Source organism: Archocentrus centrarchus, chromosome 16, assembly GCF_007364275.1.
Source record: "Archocentrus centrarchus isolate MPI-CPG fArcCen1 chromosome 16, fArcCen1, whole genome shotgun sequence".
Classification (NCBI taxonomy): domain Eukaryota; kingdom Metazoa; phylum Chordata; class Actinopteri; order Cichliformes; family Cichlidae; genus Archocentrus; species Archocentrus centrarchus.
The window spans coordinates 791,886-816,638 of record NC_044361.1 but is presented as its reverse complement, the minus strand read 5'-3'; the positions used below and the strand labels follow the sequence as shown (position 1 = coordinate 816,638).

Here is a 24,753-nt window from a genome sequence, read left to right as displayed (position 1 = left end):
GACCGTCTTATTACTTTATGGAGTGAAATAATAAACAACATGCTGTCATTTTCACCAATGTGACAGCATAGGTTAAAGGTCAAACACAGGAAACAGGAAGTTTTCTGCTTGTTTGATGGTTTCATTGTTTAGTGATTCACTGACTTCTGCAACAATCATGTTTCTCAGTGTGTTTGCACTGCAAGGACCCCCCCCCCCCCCCACACACACACACACACACACACACACAGCCTCCCAGATCACACATTTACATGCATCACTTTAACTTCTGCTAAGAGGGACCAAACACAGCTGAGGATGATGTCATCAGTAAACAAACAAGCCGAACTTTATTTACACAGCATTGGAGGTCAGGCGTGAGCTGCCTCAGAGGCGGCAGCAGAACAACGATGCAGAAACTAAAAGTTAAAAAAATGAGAGTGAAACAGAAGCTTCGCTCCTTCGTGTGGGCTCAGTTCCACCCCCACGGGTGTCTGAAGGACAGTCACCACAATCCTCTGGGGACCACGCTGGTGGCCTCACTGATTAACAACAGCGCCATCTACAGGCCAACTGTATGAATAAAGACTGAAAGTCATCCACATCCAACTGTTCAGCAGGAGGGAGCAGCAGGAGAGAAAATAAGGTGATAAACTACCTTTGTTGTAATATTTTCCGAGGCTGGCGCTGTAGCTGTAGCTCCGATCGATGCCAAAGGCTCCTGTTAACAATAAAACACAAATCAGACGTCCTGATTTTCCTTTATAGCCAGCTAATCAAAAGCAGATAAACCGCTGTGGAAGCTGTAAAATCAATCCCAGGTGAGTGATAGGTGCTGGCAATGCAACTCTCACCTTTTATGAAGTCCTTACTATTTTTATAGTCTCCTATCAAGTGTGCACTCCTGACTAGGAAATGTGATGGTCGATAAAGTTTGGGCAAGCAGGAACCATTTAAGCTTCCTGAGGTTCTCAGCAGTGCGTGAGTGTTTCTCTAAAGAACCTGAGAAAGATTTTAAATCTAAAAATCTTCTGCAGCCCTCCCAAACCTTTAATCCTGTTTCCTTCATTGTCACAGAGTCACTTTAATCTCGGACAGTTCAGCGCACTGAGGTCGATCCTCCATTATCAGCTGTACTTCTGATGGCCACCTCTACGTTTGAGCTCATCAGCACCAGTGAGCAGCTGTAACAGAGGCTTCGGATCACAAACAGAAAGCCATGCTTCTCATTCACCGCCTGTTTTTATCGGCAGATGGCCATAAAGTACTGCTTCACAGTTAGAGCAGGTAAAGTCCTGTCTCTTTAAGGACCCCTCCCTTAAACCACACTGCGTTCTGATTGGCTGCCCCTCCTAGCTTCTGCAAACAGCCCTGCTTTCTTGTTGCCATGGCTCTGGCTGTGCCTGAGATGACCACATGAGGAAATCCACGTCGAGCTGATCTTATTGGCACAAACTCACAAGAAAATGATGGAAACTAAAATGTAAACGAGTCTGCAGCTTTAAATGCACAGATTACTTTACACACATTTATCTCATTATTTAAATATTTAAACTATTTAATCATCTAACACTGGAACATGAGAGAAAAAGCATAATAACACCTTTTAAGTACCAGTGCTTTAGTCATTACTCATTCACATGTAAATATTTAATCCTGAGTATTTCAAATTAAAATCTTTTATTGTAAATGATGGCTGGTGCTTCACCTGCAGTACCTTCACTGGCCACCAGAGGCTTGCTGCATGGTTTAATAAGGCTCATCTCCATAAAGTTGGCCTTTGTAACATTAACATGGGGACTGACTCGCCTTTGGAAACGACCTCAAGTGGCCTTTAGAGGAACTGCCGTTTCTGGATGGTGGCAGAGGAGCCACTGAACAGTTTCCAGGCATCAAAATAATATTAAAGTTTACGTATGAGCCGAGGTCTTCCTTCAAAGAAAGGACACACATGAGGTCTTTAACTTCAGCATCATTTTGTTCTCTGAAAGAACATCTTTGTTGCGTCTCCCACACGAACTACGGTTAATGTTTCCTTTCCACCCATAATTCATGAATGCATGTAGCGACAACCGTTGAATTAGTGACTGTAATTTGATAACTACATTATATTAACGCGATTACAGTAACACCTTGCTTTGCACTCGCTACACTCTCCAGCAGTTGCAGGTTTTACTGATTACTTTAATGCGGCTGTGGTCAGAAGGTCAGGAAACCAGCGCCTCGCTTTTATGAGCCTGTAAATGTTAATGCGCCCATTTTACTCTGGGCTGCAGGTGCGACTCTCACACAGCCGGACAGACCTGAGTCTTTGCGGGGCTCGTGGTGCTTCCAGTCCGCAGGCAGAGTCGCGTTGGTCTCGACCCCAAACAGGCCACGCCTCTCCCGCTCTGCATTTTTCACACTGCAGAACAGCTGGTTGTTGGTGTTCTGTGAGACGGGGAGAACGATAAACCATCACAAACGTACACAGTAAAATCAAAAGCCAAATGAAGCGTAACGACTCCTACGTCTCCGTGGAGCGGAGCGGTGCACCAGAGATGGCATTTACCTTGATGGTGCGGTCGTGGTTGTTGGGGAGGTGCGGCAGCGGGGGCCTGTTCTGGCTCAGTGTGTGGTAGCTGGGGTTGGAGTAGTAATGGTGGTAACTGTGAGGAACATCTGCAGGCCAGAAACAAACACATGGCATCACATCTGCTGCTATTAAATCACCTCAAGGTCAATAAAACGCCTTCCACAAACACAGCGAGATATGAACCATCAGCACAACAGTCAGTTTGTCCAAAAATGAGAATTATGGTGTAGGAGCTGACACGGATATGTTAAAGGTTAGGCATCAGTTTAAAATGTTTTTATGAAGCAGTGAGATTTACAACAATACCACAAACGCTGCCACAGTCCCACTGCCGTTTCATTTATCCTTTAAATATGATTTTAATTACTGACAGATATTAAATACCGAACATGTGATCTAGTGTGGAAAAATGTGTTTGGTTAAACTGAAGCATTGAAATCATGTTTAGCTCTTCAAATCCAAACATACTATATGCAAATGTATTCAGTGATTTATTCTCATAATAAACGAATTCATGTGGCCCATTAAAAAACATCCTGTCGTCAGCTGTCAGATAGAGTGGTGTGGATTTCTGGTGTGAGGCTGAGCTCCAGCAGGGAAGGAGAAACTCAGCTCAGCATCGCTTACACACCAGCACGCTCTCAGTCTCCTGTCTACTGATTTGTGTCCATGTTCACAAATTAATATTTTCCAGAAGAGTGAAAAAGTCACAGTTCTGAGGGAAGAGGAGACCATCGAAGACCTGAATCCCTCGATGTCCCGGGAAAGATCCTGAGTTTGGTTCAAATCCACTGATTCTGTTACAGCGTCTGTCTCTCGCTGCGGCGCCGAGTACCAACAACACACGTGAACTGTTTGTGTCGACAAACACGAAGTTTGTGAAAAGTACAGTGAAGGAAACCAAAGCAGCTTCAAACGTGGAGCGTTTCCATGCAGCTGAGTGCGCTGCAGCTCACCTGCTCATTAATGTGAGGCTTTTCTTTTTCCCCACGAGCGTGCCACCCACAACATAAATAACAATGTTCACTTCAGTCCTGCAGCGCTTTCTTTAACTCATCAAACCTGCTGGAACCTGAACGGTGGAGCAACCACCACATCACGGGTTTAGGTTCAGTGCTGAGTCATTTCACTGGCTGTTCACCCCTAACCCCTACACTGACCTCACCTACTGCTGAACCCCAACCTCATATCCACAGAGCACGGACTCTTTGTTAAGCTGCTGATGCTGTGAGCTGTGATGTCCAGTGTCTCACTGGTTGTATCAGGTTTTAATGTGTTACAGCACTGAGTGGGTACGAGCCACTGAAACTGTACCTGTGTGTACCTGTGTACCTGTACCTGGAACAGCATATTCAGAGTTGACCGTGCGGCTGGTGGAGAAGGACACGGTCGGCGTGTTGTTCTGCTTCTCCTTCTGCCGGCGGCGGTAGAGCAGCAGCAGAGCCAGCAGCAGGACCACCAGCATGACGAGCACAACGATGCCGGCGATGGCCCCCCAGGACTCCCTCTCACCAGGAGGAAGAGGAATCATGAGACTGCCTGTCTGCAGAGATGAGTCTGACGAGCAGAGGAGCTTTCATTACTCAGTCATTATTATCCAAACCTCCATGAATCACAGCACAGAGGTGAGGCTGCTGAGCAAAGTCAGTAAATGTCAGTGTTACAGCGCCCATACTCGTGGAAACACGATGCCCGTACCTTGCTTGCAGTCAACTCCTCCGCTCTCACACACACAGTCTCCAGTAAATCGGTCACAGAGCAGGTTGGCTGGACAGGAACAGGTCTGAGCACAGAATGGACCGAAACGTCCAGGATCACATGCTGGAAAACGAGAAACGTACCACAGCGACACGTTAGACTCACCTGTGATGAGACTGGTTCTTTATTATAGTACAGATACTATCCTGTGTTTTTATTGTACAGTAACCTGAATATTTTTGGCTTTTATTTGTATCCTTGAGTAGCCACAAAAACACAAGAACGACTCAAACCTCACAGACCTCCGAGTCAAAATACCAAAATTTACAGCATAAAAAAACATGTTTACAGCAAATGACAAAAAACCGTTTTGGTCTCCGTGGTTTATTCCCACTCAGAGACGTCTCTACGATACACACCATGATCACTGAGAACTCTGTGAGGGCTCCTCTGGTGTTGGTGCCTTTTAAAGCACAAACCTGACACATATTATGGTCTGTTTGTGGTACAGTCCATCCAAGAAGTCTCTGCTTCAGTCCTGGTCACTGAAATTCTGGTATTGTGTTAGTTTCGTAGCACTAATTAGCAGGTGTGTGTGTGTCTGTGTGATGCACCTGTACAGTTTATGGATGCTAACCAAGCTAACAGGCCGATCACTTCAAGATCTAAAGAAAAACAAGGTGCTCAAATCAAGGCTGTAATTACGGGACTGCACACACACAGAGGCTGTATGGGCGGCAGCTTCCAGCTATAACAGTCAGTCTGTGGGTGAACGGCAGCGGGAATTATGAACCAGCAGATGATCACTGTGAGTTCTGACCCTGTAGAACATCAAAAAACTGTCATGTTCTCATCCCTGCGTGAAACCGTGTGGCGCTCACGTTTGGAGCAGTCAATAGCGGTCCAGCCGGGCAAACATTCGCAGTGACCGTCCCGGTGGTTGCACGTGGAGTTGTTGGCACAGGGGACGCACACCTCAGAGCACTGTTTTCCAAAGTAGCCATCTGGACACACTGTAAACAGAGAGTGTAACCGGTAAGATGACCTGCACTAACTCATAAATGAAAGATCAGCGAGTTTGGACAATCTGCACACCTTGATCACAGTTTGGTCCGGTGTATCCAGGTAGACAGTCACACTCTCCTGTCACATGATGGCAGCGGTACGATTGGCCACAGGACTGACAGGACATGCTGCACTGGTCGCCGTACGTACCAGCTCTGCATTCTGGAGGACACGGTCAGGCCGATATCAGACAGACGTGCATTTATGGCTCTTTGGTCAGTTTTTATTTAACTCATCAGCAGCAACACTCACTGCTCTGACAGGTGACTCCCCAGAAGCCTGGGCGGCACACACAGGCTCCAGTCTCCCTCAAGCACGTGTCACTGTTGGGGCAATGCTTGAGACAGGTCTGGTTACAGTGACGCCCCCACAGGCCCTCTGAGCACGGCTCACTGCAGCGGGGACCTAAAGGAAGCGGTGGGTGCATGAATGAAGCAGGCAACTTTTACTGAGGCGATCACATCATCAGTTTCATAAAGACCTGCAGGTTTACTGAAGGACCAAAGCATTCCCAGCAGGAGCAGTTTCACAGTTAGTGATGCTAACGTGGTTAAAGACGAGAATGGAGGCAACAACGACGTGTGTGTCTGTGTGTGTGTGTACGTGTGTGTGTGTGTGTGTGTGTGTGTGTACGTGTGTGTGTCTGTGTGTGTGTGTGTGTACGTGTGTGTGTGTGTGTGTGTCTGTGTGTGTGTACGTGTGTGTCTGTGTGTGTGTGCATGTGTGTGTGTGTGTGTGTGTGTGTGTCTGTGTGTGTGTACGTGTGTGTCTGTGTGTGTGTCTGTGTGTGTGTGCATGTGTGTCTGTGTGTGTGTGTGTGTGTGTGTGTGCATGTGTGTCTGTGTGTGTGTGCTGACTTTAACCTCATGAGGTCAGTCATGAACCCTGACCCTGACGAGGGTTTAGAGCAGGGGTAGGGAACTCCAGGCCTCGAGAGCCGGTGTCCTGCAGGTTTCAGATGTGTCCCTGGTCCAGCACACCTGAGTCACATATAGAAGTCATCAGCAGGACTCTGGAGAACTTGACTGCAGACTGAGGAGGTGATTCAGTCATGTGACTCAGGTGTGCTGGATCAGGGACACATCTGTAACCTGCAGGACACCGGCTCTCGAGGCCTGGAGTTTCTTACCCCTGGTTTAGAGAAAGGCAGAAAGGACTTTTTGACTTTGTCAAAATGTGTTAGCATAATGTTGATCAAATGTTAGTGATGAGTTACAGGTGAAGCACCTCGAGGCGACAGGTGTGTGAATTAGTGCTATATAAATAACCGAATTACAGTCATTTCTGATGATAATGATTCATGTGCAGTTAGTAATCAGCACCACCTTCCCTTTAGTTCATGTCACGCAGAAAGAAGGAAGAAAAAATGTTGACAGAAACTAATGTGAGCGTCTCAGCAGCTGCTGTTTCTGGAGTTTTCCTTCTTTTGCACCTTTAAAGGTTTCAGTGCTGAACGCAGAAATCAGCAGGAGCACCAAGCTGCTGCTATGGCAGGAAAGCTGCAGGTGATTTGACAATACAAGGAAAAATATCCAAACTCACTGACGTCACTCAGCAGTGCAAAGAGCATAAAGGAGGATGGTCTCAAACCTGTGGCTCACAGTTCTATCAGGCCACAGGCGTCTGTGAAAGCAAAGCCAAGCTGGCAGCGATACATCAGCGGGACGTCATCACTTACCCGACCAGCCTGGCAGACAGCGGCACTCCCCGGTGGCAGCTTGGCAGCCGTCGGCATGAACACAATCACACCTCTTCAGGCAGCCGGGCCCAAACGTGCCCATCTGCACAGTGAACAAGTGCCAACGGGCAAAGAATCGTCAGGGGAATCTCCTCAACATTCGGCCAGCCCAGTCACAGTGAGGCACAATACTACACTGGCAAAGTGTTGCTGTGCAGACAGCCTGGTGGGTCGGCATGGCAAAGAAAGGAGGGTACGTCTCCAAAACGCAGATTAACGCACACAGAGGGCGAAGATGAAGAGCTGCACAGGCGGCAGATCAGAAAACTGACTTATCCTGTATAACTATCAGCATCATGATCTGACTGTCAGTCTTATGGAGGACAGGGTGGCTTAGGATAAATATATGTTGGATTTTACAGTAAAATTTTCCAGAGTGACGCCTGTTCCTGTATGATGCTGTGTCTTCAGTCCGGGACACACACACACACACACACACACACACTACAAACTGATCTTTTTATTGAACCATTGCTTTTATTTGCTTATATTTAATCATGCATTCAATGTGTTCTCTTACTGCACACGTTGGGCTCCCCAAATGTGGACTAATTCTAAATTGATCTTTTTTTAAATATACAAGAACAGATTTAATGCACGTTTCAAACACCAAACCTGAGCTTTGCATTTTAGCTCACCCATCAAACTGAGTCACTGCTGTGCCTGTGAGCAGCTATGTGCAGGCTCAGGCGGTTGTTATTGTCTCCCTGAGCACAGAGCTGTCTGAGGCCACAGAAGCTGCTGCATAAAGGACAGAGCTGCTCTTTGCTGTCTGGTAAAATCATCTCATTTTAATCCCTGATATACCAACAACGTCTTTTACAGCTTCACAGAAAAATAAATACTCACCGGGCACGGTTGGTCACAGCGCGCCCCCTGCCACCCAGCCATGCAGGTGCAGGATCCATCTGTAGGGTTACACTTTGCTCCGTTGGCACAGCGGCAGCTGGCATTGCACCCCGGACCCCAGGTTCCTTCGGCGCAGGGGACGGAGCAGTCCGGCCCTCGCCAGCCTGGAGACACGTGAATAACTGTAAGTCTTCTTTTTCTTTGGGGAAATTCGTGATTTTATTCATTCTCTTCTGATTTATTGTTTTTAACCTTCTTTGCAGAAACAAGCCCCGTCGATCGGTGCGCAGTCCACATAGTTTTCACAGGAGCACTCCAAAGAGCAGTTCTTTCCATAGGTGCCACTTTTACAGGGATTCTCACAGTGACCCCCCTGCAGTAACCCCCAGACGTTGGTTGGCATGAAGACGACAAGCACAGAAAATAAGTCACCTGAGGTCTGAGAGGACCTCCGATCGATGAACAGTGACTCATAACGCAAACGTATGAAAATCACACTGACCGTAAAGCCGGGGCTGCAGTGGCATCGCCCTGTGGCACCATCACACACCCCTCCATTCACACAGAGGCACGGCTCCAGGCAGCCGTGACCGTAGAAACCGTGAGCACAGGTCTCGTTGCAGTGCAGTCCCGCCCACCCCGGCTGGCAGGTGCACTCTCCTTTCATTGGATGGCAGCTGGACAATATAAAGACAAACATGAACGTAGCAGAAACAGGCGCCTCGGTGCCAGAGGAGACCGACTGTAAGCGCCCACTCCTTCCCCTCCTACTGCTGACTCTGTCCACTTAAACTACTGTTTACTGATGCGGTCATTTCTGAGAGTCTGGCTTTAGTGCTGGTGGAGCCGTTCAACTAAGATAATGTTGTGTGATTAACCCCCCCAGGTGGAAATGGGGCCACCATTCTGGCAACACAAAATATTAATCAGGCACAGTGATGCCCACCTGTGGCTGTCTGCTCACACCTGTTCAGCTCCAACCAGGTCTTTAATGCTCTTTAATGGAATTAAGTGTCTACTGCAACAGCACGATGCAGTGATATGATTTCACCCATATTTGGGAAAGTCTAACTGGGTTAAGGTACTGGTGAGGTAACTTGGTGGAGATTATTATCATTTCTATCTCCTGTAGCCTGGGAATGACTCGGGATTCACCAGGAGGACCTGGAAACACTGCTGAGGAAACAGCAACCTGACTTCAGATAAGCAGAGAGTGGAGGGATCATTAAAACACAATATGTCACCTTCACACATATTTGTATGAAGCTTTCATTACAATATCACTGTCTAAAAAGTATAGCAAACACAAACTTTACTGTTAACCTACAACGTTATTAAAAGTGAGAAAACAGCGACTGGTTAAACAGAAAGTTTGGAGGAGGGCAGCAGTGATGTGCAAATTCCAAAAGAATACCAGAAAAACTCAGTGCATGAATCCAGAGTGATCCTTTGTAACAAAAATGTTACTAAAATATCTCTTTCTATCTTCAGATTCAAACGAGCCCCTCAGCTGCTGAAGCTCTCAGAGCAGTGACTGAAGCTTTGCCTGAGCACCCCTGCAGCCTCAGCCAGGCTTCTCTCACCTGAGTGTGTGTTTGTCCTGACAGAGACACGTGCGCTCACAGTGCATGCCGTATTTGCCGTCCGGGCACATCCTCTCCCTGCAGTGTGGACCGCGGAAGCCCGGCTCGCACAGACAGGCGCCGTCGATGTTGTAGCAGCGCGCTCCGTTAGCGCAGTCGCACACACCTTTACAGTCCTGGCCGTAAGTGCCCGCAGCACACTCCTGTTTACACCTGAAGGGAGGGAAACACAGAGGTGCAACACAGCTGGAGCAATGGGATAAAATGCACAGTTGTGTGTTTGATCTGACAGTGCGCACAAACCAAATCTAAACCTTCTGTTTTCCTGCGCCTCTGCAGAACAAACACGCTCAAATGACTCCTGCTCACTGACAAGAATTTAAAGACAAAAACTGGAGAAGGTGCCAAAACATTTTAAAATGTTTTCTCCAGACGAAAGTTTCAGCTGAGCCTGAACACGTGGCAGCAGTCAGCACACTGGAGAGCCACATGCACAGGAAAAGAAGAAAAGGCAGAAACAGCCACACGGCCTACATTTCCACACGTCCACGTTCACTCACACACCTGCTCCCAGTGAACCCTTTGGCACACTGGCACTGCCCGGTTTCAGCGCCACATCTTCCGTTGTTGTGGCAAACACACTCCTCAGTGCAGTTTGGCCCAAACCGTCCTTCTGGACATCGCTCAGTGCAGACTGCACCCTGAGGAGCAAAATGGAAAAATCATTAAGAAAAAAGACAAACAGATGCAAAAATTATGGAATGAAATGCCACCGATTTCAGCAGTAACTCAGAAAATAACTTGCTGTCAGATGGGCTCAAACAATCAGAACAACACATACAAGTCGTGCAGGTGCATCCTTTAAAAATATCACTGTTACAACAAGTTTTTCCAGAATCTGAAGCCAGCTGGAATATGAAAGACAAGCTCATTTAAAAGCTGGCAACCTGCAGGGATGACAGAAAAATTCTAGCTGAAAGCCTGAAAATGTACCATCCATCCAGGAGGGCAGGCGCAGATCCCTTTGCCTTTACAGATGCTGCCGTTCTGGCAGGGGCACCGCGCCTGGCATTTCTTCCTACATGTTTTCTCGCAGCTGGGGGAGAGAAAGAAGATGGCTTAATGTCTGCACCTTTAGTCCAAAAGCCTGCACTGGTGTTAGTTGTTCCTCAGGAACCTGCTGTGCTCATTTATTCTTCTGCAGCAGATACACAGTTCAAAATAATCCTTATTAATCTTTGCACTGTAAAATGTACTTATAGACTCAATGAATGTGGAAATATGTGGAGATATGTTTGAAATGCACTTAATTTATTCATCTTTCAAATGAGAAATATTTTAAAAGAAAAACCTTCTGCTGCAAATGTCACAGGAAACGTGTTAAAGGTCCTTCACTTGGACTTTTTGTCTTTAATTTTGGTTAAAGTTTCCACACTTCTTTAAGAAAGGGAACATTTTTTTGGGGGGGGGGGCTTTTACTGACAGCATCACACAGTTGCTGCAGATTTTTTTGGGCTGTGAATCTCCTGTTCCACCAGGAGAGCTGCTCTGTTGGCCTCTGTTGGCCATCTGAGTGCAGTGAACTTTGAGCTTCGTGACACGGTGCGTTATCCTGCTGGAAGAAGCCATCAGAAGATCAGTGATGATACTTATTTATGGTTGTGGAGTTTAAATGACGCTCAGCTGTTCCTGAGGGTCCCAAAGTGTGCCCCCCCCCCCCCCCCCCCCCCCCACACACACACACACACACCACCACTGCTGATATGAGGCAGGATGGATCCATGCTTTCCTGCTCTCCACCATCACACCAACAAACGCCACAGCAGAACCTGACATTAATCAGACCAGGTAACATTTTCCAATCAGCTCATCTGCTTCAAGGTTCAACCTGCTGTGCTTTCAGAGATGCTCTTCTGCATCATCATCATCATCATAATAATAATAATAATAAGCTGTAGCAGTACTATAAGCAAAGCTTCACAGAATGATCAGCACAGCTGAATGTGTCTTTATCCATAATGTTATTGATCACTACCTGTTTCTAAAACACCCTGGAGGTGAAAAGGCCACAGATATACACAATTAATCAGAGAGATTCGTCCCATCATCACTGTTGCCAAGCTGCCTTTTTTATTTAGCTCAAAGTGGAGTGTTGTGCTTTCACATTGGCAGTATGAGAGTTTCCACTAATGTGTAGTGGGGAAGTGTTTTTACTGCTTACTCATCCTCAGGGCCATCTAAAAAACAGGGTGTAACAGATGACTCAGTGCAGAGCAGACCGTCGGGGGCTCTTTTCTATTTTCAAATTAAGTTGTGGAAACAAACAAGAGGCGGATCAGCAGAGAGGAAGATCGGGGTCCGACGTTCCTCCTGAGAAAATGCCGATAATTAAGTAGAGTCTAATCAAGTGTCTCCCAAAAGAAATAACTGACCAAGTACAATATTCTAAAAATGCCTCGTACTGAAAAGGGAAACACATTGTTCATTTTTAGCTCCAAGAGTGACTCAAGGAAGGCCACCAAAATATCTGAACTATTAGCTGGTTTGCCATCTAATTTTGTACATGCAGTTATGGTCTCCAGATCCTAAACTCATCCCACCGCACCACAAACAACACAGCAAAGCCCCAAAGCGTTGATCTGCAGGAGAACAACTCCAAACCCCGGAAAGTCCACGAGGATCTGCAGCCAGAGCGTCACCCACAGCGGCTCCACGCTCAGGCCCTGAGGGCTCAGGGGAATTTTGGTGGCACGAGGGGGACCTCCACAAGAACAGCGGTTTTCATTTTGTGGCTAACTGGTGCCGTCTCTCCAACATTTCTAATTCACTTCTTGGTTGCTGCTAAAAGAACTTTAGAAAGGTATGAGTCTTCAAGTTGTATGTTTCCTGCATCTGATTACCTAAATATAGTCCCACAAATGTCTAGTGTGGCCTTATTTTCCTCCTCAGACATCCTTCAGCAGATTTACATGAATCTCTGCTTTTACTTTTAGGAGCAGTGAAAAATCTGACCACATTTTTCCATCAGCATTCCTCCCATCGCCCGGAGCTGGAAGTTGATTGTTGTACCTTAATAATCATCTCCTAACTTTTCTTCTAGTAAACTCAGTGTTTAAATATGGTTGCAGATGAATTCACTATCGTGAAGCCAAAATGAGTGTGCTGACATGCAGGTCCAGACTCAGCAGGTAAACAGTCTGTAGACTGTAAGATGCTTCAGTGAAATAACCTGTCTGTACATGTTCATCACAAAGTCAGTGTTGGATGTCAGAAATATGATAAGCTGAGCTGTTATTTACACGGTTACATTTTTGTGCACTTACAAAGTCCCCGTGAATCCATCTCGACAAACGCACTCTCCCGTGGCTTTATCGCAGGATCCTCCGGTCGCGCACTGGCACCTCTGCAGGCAGCCCTTCCCAAAGCTGCCGGCCGGACACGAGTCTTCGCAGTAGCGTCCGATGAACCCCGGAGGACACCGACACGTTCCCCTCACGGGGTCGCACACAGCTCCGTTCTTACACTCGCACTGCTGCTCGCAGGTTGGGCCCCAGTGTTTGTCATCACAAGCTGAAAGGTAAAAGGACCAAACCAGCCTTAGTTACTCAGTCACGTCAAACATGCTCTTTAAAGCTGAGTTTTGGCTTTCTCCACCAATTATATACACCTTATGATTTTGTTTCAAACTTAGAGGCAGTGCACATATACATGCATACACCACAGTTATGGTGTATGCATCATACCCTTCAAATCTTAGGTAGGGCAGTTAGGCTGTTTTAGCCTGCGTGCAGTTGCTGCACAGCCAGCGTGGAGCCACAGCTTCTCCTTGTAATTGTCTGTCATTCATGACTGCTCTGTTCTCTGTGGGGGTCTGGCTGCAGCTCCCCACCTTAGAGACAGCAGGCTGTGTGCTGGTAGGCATAGCTGTGGACTGCAGCCAGCGGGTAGGATCAAAATAATATGATATGAGCCTCCAGTGTGAGCTGTTCTTTGTGTTTTTGCGGTTGTTGGTCTTTAACTCAGCCCTGCTCGGGGGAATGTGCAAATAACTCATTTGTAGTGGAGTGAAACTGCCCACTGCAGCCATCGTTTATTTCCTCTGATGCTTCATCTTTGTTGCCTCTGCTTTTCCAGCAGTGACCTGCACATCGCTCTGTCTCCATCAGGGTTATGCACTGACTTCAACCAAGCTCATCTCTGTGGCTGCCGCATGGGTTGAAGTCCCACAATCCCTTTTGAGTAGCCAAAGATCAAAAACACGCACCAATGCAGGACCATAAATGGTGCATTAAGGGGCATCCAGACAGGAGGAGACTATAAGTGACCACAGACTGAGGAACGTCAGATTTGTTGAAATTCACCAACTTGTAGGGAAGAGCACAGAAGAGTTTTCTCAACTCTGAGGCAGCGACTGAAGCGACTGCCAGTGGGAGCAAAGGATGCCACCGACTGAGACGTGTCGAGGTGACACAGACATAAAGCAGGTCGCCAAACAACCGAATCACCGCGTATGTGGATACGACCATCAGCAGGATGCAGAACACAGAGGATGGAAATGATGCTCTCAGCGAACTCTGTCAGTCTGTGTTTACAGGACATCTCACTGATTTTAAAAACTTTTCATCCACAAATAAAACTTTTCTTTCGGTTTGTTTTTTTCCCAGAACCCCTAAAAACTCATGGAGTCGCACAACTCTGCACACACTCACAGAATGGAGCTTCTCACTTTCACTGCCCACATTTTCCAGTGATTTAAAGCAGTCATCTTCCAGTAAACGTCCTGCTCCTCTAAACAGTGAGTCAAACCTGCTCTGCAGTGCTGGCAGTGGAATAAAAACAGCGAGGAGGAAAAATAACACTGCACATGATTGTTGGGCATACGCTGCAAATGTGATCATTTAGAGATTTGTTTTTCCTCCCCGCACAGTGTCATGGACACTCAGATCTATGAAGTCATGGGAAACAAACAGAATCAAATGGGATTAAACTCAGTGCCTCCAGCAGCAGGCACATAAACAATAAGAGAGCGTCTGATGCCATTCATCCTCATCCAAATCTGACCTTTTAGCTTGCAAGTGTCATATTACCAGCAAATAATTTGGAATTAGCAGTGAGACCTGCACGCAGCTTACTGGGCGGGCCGGTTTATAATGGAAAATAATACAGAAGCCTGCCGATTGGCTCTGGGAGGTTAGCATGCAGCAGAGATTCACACAAGGTTTGGATTTCAGTTCATGAAGAGATGTTAGTGTGCTGAGGGAGCCCAGATTGGTCACGGGTGCATTCTTCAAATTTCTCATCAGTTACCTCGACCGTCTCGGAGAAAACGTGATATCCAGTCACACCGACGTAACTGATGGATGGGAGTCGGCTATCTTCTCCCAGCGATTTCACGCTGACCTGCAGTGAATCGTCCTCTGATATGTGAGCTCCACGTCATACGCGCTCATGTTCTCAGACCCCCCCCCCATCTTTGCCTGTGGTGAACACATGCCTGAGCACGGTCAGAAAAACACAAGGAGCTGCGCTGACATCTACTCTCAGCATATAGAGCCAAATTTGGCTCGGAGCAAACAGACTGCAGGGTTTGCTGCACTTACGCGAAGCAGGACCCGTGGCTCTTTTGTTTAAAGGAACCATAACTGTTCCCTGTGTGGGCACTGCAGAGGGGAGTGTGTGATGTTGAGTAATGAGAAACTCAGCTGGGGCAGCCATTATATTTACACAGAGGCCTGCAAGATAGACTGCTGATACGGCCCCACGCCCACTGAGTGGGTGGGTGACATTCACCAGGCTGGACGTGTGCAGGAGGCTATAATCCCATTTTTATTAGTCACAATGATGCTGTGAGTCTGGAAACTAATTACCAAGATCGTACATCTTAAAGAGGATATGTAATGTGGATATATGTGAATTTAAATCTTCCACAGAATAAACTTATATTCTATGGATATATATATTTACTGGGCTTTCAACCTCACATATCCCCAGTTTGATTTTTTGATATATCTGCATAAGAATTTCTCCAAGAATGTCCACAATTCACTTATTTGTTTTGATTTCAGGTCTCAAACATCAAACATTATACCGCATATTAACAGTATGATAGTAACATATTAACAGTATGTTGATACTTTTTCCAGGAACCAGGAAAGGTTTCATCTGACAGCAGGAGTCAGTCTGTAGGACCTCTTTCTGGGTTTTTGTCATGGGGGGAAATCAAGTATGTCCATTTAAGACCCCAACATTCTGCCGATGTTGACGTGTTTTAACTTCGTAGGTAATCACATCATTTGAAAATGCTGCTTTGCTTTAGTGTGAAAGCATAATAACAGCAGGCTGCAGCTTCAGCGGCCACTGCCAGCAACAACCTCCAATCTGCCAAACACGTAGTTGGACATGATAAACGGCAGCACAGCGTTTAAGTTCTCTCACTTTTTTACACTGAACTGAACGCACAGTCGAAGCTGCTGCAGTATTTCTCCATCGTGAGACAGACGATCCCAGAGGAAACAGCAGCCAGAAAAAGGGCTCCAGTACTCTGAGTATTTGTACCATTCAGTGTGTACCTGCAGGGGAAAGGTGGTCTCAGTTATCCTGATTCGGTGCATCCAGAAACATCATGATACTAAGTCTGCTGGTCTGGATATCTCTGATTTAGATTTATGACCAGCAATGTTGTAAGTGCAGAGAGCCACGACTGGATATTTGCTGACAACAACTTGCAGTAGTACTAAGGATGGGAATCAAGTACTGCTTCCAGTTGGGAACCAGTTCCCAGTTGCCATGAGAATCAAATGACTCCAAGATGATTGCTTCCTTTCATCCAGCAGCTGCACATTGCAAAACAGTGACTTCAAACTGATGGCAGCAGAACTCCTGCTCACCTGATTCACATGGAAGCATTTTTATACCGTTTCTCTGCAAATATGATACTGAATCAATGAGAGACTCAATCAATAATATGACCTATAACAGGAATCAATGACAGCATTGCTATCAAACAAATCAGGAGCTGTGAGCAGCTGCTGGAGTCCTTCAGTTATTCCCACGTCTGCACGTACTTCAGCCAGCATGAGTCCAACACTGATTTAATCATCATAATCGAGTCAAAACGGCCCAAAATTTGATGTCAAAGGAGCGTTCGAGGCATATTTTCCTTTTGTGTTTGCATGTGTGAAACCTGCCCCGTGTTTGATGTTTTATCGCAGAAACACGTACAGGATGATGACCCTCGACTGTGAAACATATTTTCCAGCATCGATCAGAGAAATAAATCCTGCAGAATAAAAGTGTGGAGAGGGAGGCGGGGGGAGAGCTGGGGTTGGTAAGAAGCAGAGTGAAGGTGGAGGGTTTAAGGCGAGGCTGAGATGGTTTGGAGGGAGATATACTGGAAAAGGATGATGAAGATGGAGCTGCAGGCGGGAGAAGAAGAGGACGACCTCAGAGGAGGTTGATGCAGTGAAGGAGGACATGCAGGGTTGGTGTGACAGAGGAGGATGCTGGGACAGGGAGAGACGGCTGATCCTCTGTGGGGACACTAAAAAGGGGCAGCTGAAAGAAAAAGTAGATCCTGTGTGTAAAATATTTATTTTTCAACATTAAAATGTACATTTTTATGCTAATGACACCTTAATTTGATGATGTAAATCTGTTTGTGTTGACCATATTTCTTTTTTCTAATTACAGTGATGTTATTCTAAACTAACAAACCTTAAATGTATTTCACAAGAGCTCGAAGCTTTATTGTTTCAGGATACATAAAAATGATCCTATGAAAAAAAATTCAAACTGTGGCGCTTTACAACAACCTGCAAACAGACTGAAGTTACAAATTCATCTGAGCTCTTATTGATATTTTGTGTGCTGATATGAACCTCTGCATGTACTGTATTAACCTTGTACAACAGGTCTTGGTCTCAATGAGGCTTTCCAAATAATGACGTTAGAATCGAAGCCCTTCTCTCCTCTGGGTCGCAGATATGATTATGTACCCACAGAAGGACTCATTAATATGACCACCACTGCATGCAAGTAAAGCCGCTAACTGATGCAGGCTTCAGAGCTGGCATCTTTTCAGCATCCTCGATGAAGAATGCAGACAGATATGGGAACGTTTTCCCTTTTCCCGTGTGCATGGTCCAAGCGGTGCCTCGGGATTTGCTTGCATCCAAAGTCCACATAATCTTCTGGACATCTAACAAGCAGCACTCACTGGTGATTTGAGGAAATCACCCTTCAGGGTCCCTGAAAAACCTGCTTCATGGAAACGAGGTTGACATGAAGTAAAACTACTTTGGGAGCTGGGAAATGTGCCTGAGGAACACTGGAGGCTTCCTCTTGCCTCAGTCAGTATCATGCCTCCATGTCAGCTCACCCTTCCTGTTTTTTCACATATAGAGCGAGAAGTATGGACACCCCCCCACCCATCTATTCTCCACATTCATGAGCAAACAATGCAAAGCGTTTTCAGCATGAAAACATTGGGCCCCTCTCCTCTTTCCCACAGCTAAATAGCTCAACACACAGGCATCCAGGAAGTGTAAGGTCATATTCTGCCAAAAAAAGACTCCACTATAGGAGCCAAGGAAAAAGAGGAGTGGAAGAGGAGCAGAGAGAAGGAGTGAAAAGAAAAGAAGAAACTTTAAGTGAGGGATAGGGTAGCAGGGAAGTGTAAGAAGAGACGGAGAGAAGTGGGGCAGGCAAAAGGAGGAGAGTGGGGTAACATTTTCCATTTCCTCTTCCCATCATGCTGCTGTCAAGACATCAACCGCTGCCTGTTGCAGCTAATTCCTCTTCTCTGTAAAGGGATGGGGGGGGCAGAAGAGAGAGGCTGTGTGTTGTTGACCCAGCTGAGCTGCTGCCTTCATTTCTGCTGACGTCAGGCAGGAGCAGCCTGAACTCTTCTTCATGGACTCCTTTCTGTGTATGAAACATAACTCACTGCTTTGGTTTGAACTATGAGTTTGCAGGAAGTTTAACGTAATTGTTTGATTCCTTTTACATCGACAGCACTTTATTAAGAAAAGCTGTTATGAAACTGTGAGTCTTTTTTTTTGTTAGTGAACCAAAGTTGGAGGTTCAGCTCAGCGTCCTTGAGGACCAGTAAACTGGTTTCTGGACTGAGGCTCATATAAATGACTCACTGCTGTGCATGCAGTAATGCTCCCTTGCTGTTTCCATTGGAGAGGCTTCAGCGTGTGATGGAGAGGTGTGTGTGAACATCACACACTTGGCTAATGGCCGTTTGTCATTTCCTGTTGTGCATGTGAAGTATGGTTTGTCTGTGGACCTGAAGGGTAGAGGAGAGAGTGAGGAAAAAGGCTGATTCATACCGCTGGAGCAGTCCTCGCCTCGCCAGCCTCCCTCGCACTGGCAGCGATCTGGAGCGACGCAGCGGCCGTGGACGCACTCCTTCGTGCAGCGAGCTGTTGGTGAGCAGAAACAGGATTAGCAGCAGATCTGTGGAGAACAGGCAGCCTTTAAAAAGCTTCAATGTTTATGTTATCTAAAGCTTTGGGCCAGAAAACTGGATAATGTCACAAAAACACAGCAGTTTTTTATTTAACCAGGTTCCACTGAGGCTGGTGACCTCTTTTTCCAGAGAGACCTGCCAAGCATTTTTTTAAAGATACTTATTTGGCCTTTATTAGATGGCGCTCAGTGAAGAGAGCCAGGAAAGTGGGGAGACAACAACAACAACAAAAAACCTCACCACATCCTCTTTCCTACTGGTGGGAAAACTCACCACATCAGCAATGGTTGCTGGAGAACAGGTGAGAGGTGTGAGAGTGACGGGCGACAGTGAGACAGCGATACTGAAGGCGAGTTTTGAGATTTCAGAGATTTTAATGTGTTTAGAGTGTGTAGTTAGTGTGTTTAGTGTGTTGTGTAGTCACGGATGAAAAAAGCCACCAAACGCACTGTGATGGCGCCCTCTGTCTGTGGATGACGGAACTGTTGTTGCATGATTATAATAACCGTACTGAACCTGCTGAGGCACTGCCGGCAGTTTAATGTGAAAACTTGTTTATAACTTTGTTTGCTGTACACAAGTTTTTTTTTTTGAAAACTACAACTTATATTTGTGTTTTAAAAACAGTTCGATAAACAAGTTTGTGGTTTTCACAGTAAAAAAAACTTTTTTTCTACTCAGATTCAGTTTGTTGTCTGATTTTGGGTCCAGTGTCAAAAATGAAACAATAACTGTCTCATCTGAGGTAAACAGTTTTTAAGGTGAAATATGAAGATAGCCAGTTTACCCCAGACTCCCCACAGGGCAAAATTATTTTAAAAAAATCATATCTCCAAACGTGTCTGATTGATCTTGTTATGCCCCGCCCCACTTCTTGTTGGGGCTTTCTTTCTGACACTGTAGGCTGTAGGGTCTTTATCTTACAATATAACGCACCCTGAGGTGATTGTGAAGTGGCTCTATATAAATAAAACTTTTGACCCCCACCCCACAGCAGGCCATGCTTTAGGGCAGGGCTGCCAAAGTCACTTTAATCTCAAATAGGCCACACCATTGAAACCACTGCAAAACAGCTGGAAACCCCCAAATGTGCCCCTTTCTACTACAGATAGTCTAAAGACGTTCACGTGTAAAATAAGTGAAGTTTCAACAATATGTCTGTTTCCAGTTTCAGTCACTCTGCTGTCACTGTGAAATGCGCTGGCATCATAGCTGAGCACCTCTTTGATGTAGTATGGAAATATCCTTGGTTTATGGGTCTGATCCATCCCTTCTTACCATGTCTAGTTTCCATAAACCAGGATGGTGTTGATCAAAATGACAAACCAGCGGCTTTAAAACTAGCGTCTATGAACCACTGGGTGAGATCACAAAGGCATCTTTTATTCAAACTACAGTAAAAGAGTCATTTACCATGAGCCTGGTACCTAAAGGATACCACATCTTTAACTCAGTCTGTTTCTGCAGACTCGTATTGGCTGCAGCAGAAAACACAGTTTTGTCTTCATATGCTGGAGCAGAGATGTGAGATTATGATTGGAAGATGAGCTCCATGAAATCACTCCAAAGATATGAGGGTAGTTTGTCCAGGATGGCCTCATAAATAAAAACACACCCGTGACTCGAGCGAGATGGCCGGCCAACAGCAGAGAGCAGGAGACAGTGATGAGTCACGGGTTCGAAAGTGCAGATGAACCGAGTCCAGCACACAAAGACGCTGCAGCGATACGTCCACGGATAATCAGTAGGTGGAGGGAAGGTGGCAGCGAGCAGCTTTTTCCTGGCTTTGAAACAATAACAATTAAACTCTGTTTCACTAAAGTCGGGTTTGATAAATGACCAGCTGAAAACTCATGCTTAAGAAAAGAAAACAATTATTCTGCAGATTATTACTGTGTGAAATCTCTTTAAAGTAAAACATGAAGTAACAGATCACGCTCCAACTCTTCAGAGGTCTCCTTCAAGATATTCAGTTTGCAGTGATACAAAACAGAAGTGCAACAAATCAACACAAAAAAGCAACAAATTAGCTGCCAGTTTATTTTCTGTTGCTCCACTCACTGATTAATCCCTGCAGCGTCCTTTTTCTACCAAGAGCTGCTGATGATGCTTCATGTTTGCATGATTTTGTTCTTTCAAATTTGGTTTTATCATTAAAGGCTGCGAAATTGATTTCAAAGCCACAAATCTGAGTTGTTTACACAATCAGAAATCTATTGAGCTGATCTGTATTCTGCAAATGTATCCCAGCATCAGGAGCTGCCAGCTCGACAGCTGGGCCCAACCACGCGTCTGAAAGCAGCCGTGTTAAGATGCCATTCAGCCTGTCGAGGAGCGTTCTCCTAAAAAGAGTCTCTGAGTTGTCTGCAGGCCAACATCAGAAATGGCTCTGCCGTTAATTCAGTTAATTCAAACATGCATTTATGACTGGAGACTACAAATCTCTTTAATTTTTCTTACAAAACAGTTTTTCTGCTGACAGCCACGTGCTGCGTATTCCCAGGTTTTTCTTTCAGTTCAAACTCAATAAACAATAATTTTACTGATTACTTTTCCGCCTTTAATTGAAGGCGTGCAGATACTAACATGTCATCAAATGAACAAGGTAAACATAATTATATGTAATTATATGCATTTAGAAATAACACTACATTCTACAGAAAGTGGGTTAGAGTCACGGATGACACATTGATGGGGGATATTTCAATTACAAAGCTCAAAACAGCGATCTTTTGGTTCCGTCTCGGCTTTTCTCATGTCAGTCATGAAAATCAGAGGTTTCTGCTGAAGGTGGCACACAATAAGCAACCATAACCGAGTATTATCTCCGCTGGGCGACAAGCATTTGTCTACGAAATGTCAGGTTTTCAAGCACAAAGCACAGAAGCCTTCTTATTACCATACTTTACTCCTAAGATCATCCGGTGATGTGAGGGAAGATTTGTAAAGCTACGGGAGAATTTTCTCAAACAAGCTCACGTACGGCTTCACATCATTTCTGTAAACTGTCACAGAGCGTCAGTGGAGTGCAGACAGCTGCATCAGTTTCAGCCAATACGACCACAGTGATCGGCCATAATGTTAAAACCAGCCTAACATGCCAAACACACAGGCAGCCATGTGGCTTGGGGGGTGGGGGTCTTGGTGCGGCCCCTCAGTCCATCCTCTCTCTTTCTTTAAGGCCACCCTCCCTACAGTGGAAAAAACAGTCTGAGCTTTTTAACTCTCAGAGATTCCTGTGGATACACTGTCCCCATTATTTGAAACTTTGCATATATTTAATATATATGACAGAAAATAAGGAACACCATAATCAGTGGGCCTCAGGCCCTGACAGGATATTTAGTAACCTCTCATGTTATTGAAGTCTGACACCAGCATTAAAAAAATGAGCTTAGATACTTTATTTTCTTGCATCATGATGCATGAATCCATAGAAATGATGATATTTATATGATGCAGGCCATGAGCTGCACAGGCAGCAGAGCCACACGTCCGAACTCTATAGAAGCTTCACTATTAGAACCAAGGTTTCTAAAATGATGTGAAATCTTGGAATGAAAATACATCAAATATATTTTTCTGAAAAATTCCAGCAGTCACTGCCAGCAGGATGAGTAGCGGGCAGTGAACCTATAATTTTGGTCATTCATGTGCAGCGTGCTGCTCATACTGATGATGTACACTGGATGGAAAAAGAGGAAATAAAAGCTTTCTGTAAGAGATGTGAATGTGTGCATACATGTGATATTGCACTAAAACTTTGGTATTGATTGACTTGATTGATATTTTTTGTGTATAGTCCAGCGTCACATTGCTTTGTTTAGCCAGACTCTGTGCATGTTGGTTTCTGTTCGTTCTGTTGGTTTATCACCTGGTTTATGGAGATAGATTAGTGCAGTTTACTGCAATATATATATACAGTATAAACACTACAGTATGGTCACTTTGACTGACAGGAGTTCTGACCATAAACTGGACAGGGTGACATCATCAGCTGACTGTTGAATCTGGAGTCGAGGCCTCGCAGATTACCAGCTACAGAAAACCACCCCCTGAGGGGGGCATAGAGGCCCAAACTGTTTTTAGACCAGGCTATAAACATGATTTTTATTGGGAATTTTAACATGCAAGTCAATGAGGATTGACCTGTTTTTGAAGCCAGCCTCCTTAAGTGGCCATAAAGGAACTGCATTTTCTGGTGGAGACTCCTGGGGCAACAGCTGAGATTCACCTCTGCTCCATGACTGGACTGCACCTCTCCACAGTGCTGTACGAATGTCTGTTGAACAGAATTATCTAACAAATGTCTGTCTAAGACACAGATGGTGAAGTCTGTGCTTCTGGTGAGAAAAACTCTGGTATGCTCTTTGTGGATTACAGCTCAGCGTTCAACACAATCATCCCGGACATTCTCACCACCAAACTGCACACCCTGGGCCTCCCCCCTCTCACATGTTCCTGGATCAAGGACTTCTTAACCAACCGGCCCCAGACTGTGAGACTTGGCCCCCATCTCTCCTCCACCCGCACACTGAGCACTGGCTCCCCACAGGGCTGTGTGCTGAGCCCCCTCCTGTACTGCCTCTACACCCATGACTGCAGTCCGGCCCACAATAACAACCTCATCGTCAAATTTGCTGACGACACCACAGTGGTCGGACTCATCTCGAAGGGAGATGAGGCAGCTTACAGAGAGGAGGTCCTGAAGTTGACAGCCTGGTGTTCAGAGAACAACCTGGTACTGAACACCATGAAAACCAAAGAGATCATCATCGACTTCAGGAAGCACAGGACTGACCCAGCTCCCCTCTACATCAACGGCGAGCATGTGGAGAGGGTCCACACCTTCAGGTTTCTTGGTGTCCTCATCTCTGCTGATCTCTCTTGGTCAGATAACATCACAGCTGTTATCAAGAAGGCTCAGCAGCGACTTCACTTCCTGAGGGTCCTCAGGAAGAACAACTTGGACTCAAACCTGCTGCTGACCTTCTACCGCTCATCCATTGAGAGCCTGCTGACGTACTGTATCACAGTATGGTACGGCAGCTGCACTGAGGCAGACAGGGTCAGGCTTCAGAGGGTAGTCAAGACAGCACAAAGAATCGTTGGCTGCCCTCTCCCCTCCCTGATGGACATCTACACCTCCCGCTGCATCAGCAGATCCAGGAACATCATCAAGGACAGCTCACACCCTGGCTTTGACCTGTTTGACCTGCTGCCCTCTGGCAGGTGCTACAGGTGCATCAAAGCCAGAACAAACAGACTCAAGAACAGTTTCTTCGCCAGAGCAATCACCACCCTGAACTCACACACTCACCCACTGTAACTGTGCAATATTATATTATTCATACTGAACAATATCTGACATTCCTATATTGTGTAATATCCAGTATTCATTCACTAGTGCAATATTCATTCACCAAGTGCAATATTCATCATCTTCATTATTATATGTATACACATATTTACTTTTCTTACAATGTACAGATGCACCAATGTATGTATATATTTTTATACATTCTATTTTTTGTATATTTTACACATTGTTTATTTCTGTATATCTCTTGATTATATTGATCATACCAGATTATAATATTTTTATAATATTTTTATTTTAGAGAGTTTGATTTTCTGTTACATGGCACTGAACAGGAGTGGCCCTCCAATCTCATTGTACATCCTGTATAATGACAATAAAGACATTCTATTCTATTCTATTCTATTCTAATTAGAAGAAAACAGTGCCTGTGCACCTCTTCCATTTATGAATGTAACTTTCTGTGCTTAG

At 45.5% G+C, this 24,753-nt stretch overlaps 1 protein-coding gene across 1 annotated transcript in view; it reads right to left on the bottom strand.

Moving 5' to 3' along the window:
• Positions 1 to 24,753, bottom strand: part of LOC115793883 (platelet endothelial aggregation receptor 1-like) — a 151,321-nt gene that overhangs the window by 102,833 nt on the left and 23,735 nt on the right. The window contains exons 5-21 of the mRNA XM_030749049.1: positions 18,823 to 18,915; positions 12,811 to 13,057; positions 10,481 to 10,583; positions 10,052 to 10,188; positions 9,488 to 9,700; positions 8,407 to 8,581; positions 8,157 to 8,277; positions 7,905 to 8,068; positions 6,996 to 7,098; positions 5,570 to 5,722; positions 5,348 to 5,479; positions 5,134 to 5,265; positions 4,253 to 4,375; positions 3,893 to 4,111; positions 2,531 to 2,640; positions 2,283 to 2,409; positions 638 to 700 (exon numbers count right to left, since the gene is read on the bottom strand). Of these exons, the coding sequence (XP_030604909.1) occupies positions 638 to 700; positions 2,283 to 2,409; positions 2,531 to 2,640; positions 3,893 to 4,111; positions 4,253 to 4,375; positions 5,134 to 5,265; positions 5,348 to 5,479; positions 5,570 to 5,722; positions 6,996 to 7,098; positions 7,905 to 8,068; positions 8,157 to 8,277; positions 8,407 to 8,581; positions 9,488 to 9,700; positions 10,052 to 10,188; positions 10,481 to 10,583; positions 12,811 to 13,057; positions 18,823 to 18,915 (2,415 nt within the window). The remainder of the gene's footprint in view (positions 1 to 637; positions 701 to 2,282; positions 2,410 to 2,530; positions 2,641 to 3,892; positions 4,112 to 4,252; positions 4,376 to 5,133; positions 5,266 to 5,347; positions 5,480 to 5,569; positions 5,723 to 6,995; positions 7,099 to 7,904; positions 8,069 to 8,156; positions 8,278 to 8,406; positions 8,582 to 9,487; positions 9,701 to 10,051; positions 10,189 to 10,480; positions 10,584 to 12,810; positions 13,058 to 18,822; positions 18,916 to 24,753) is intronic.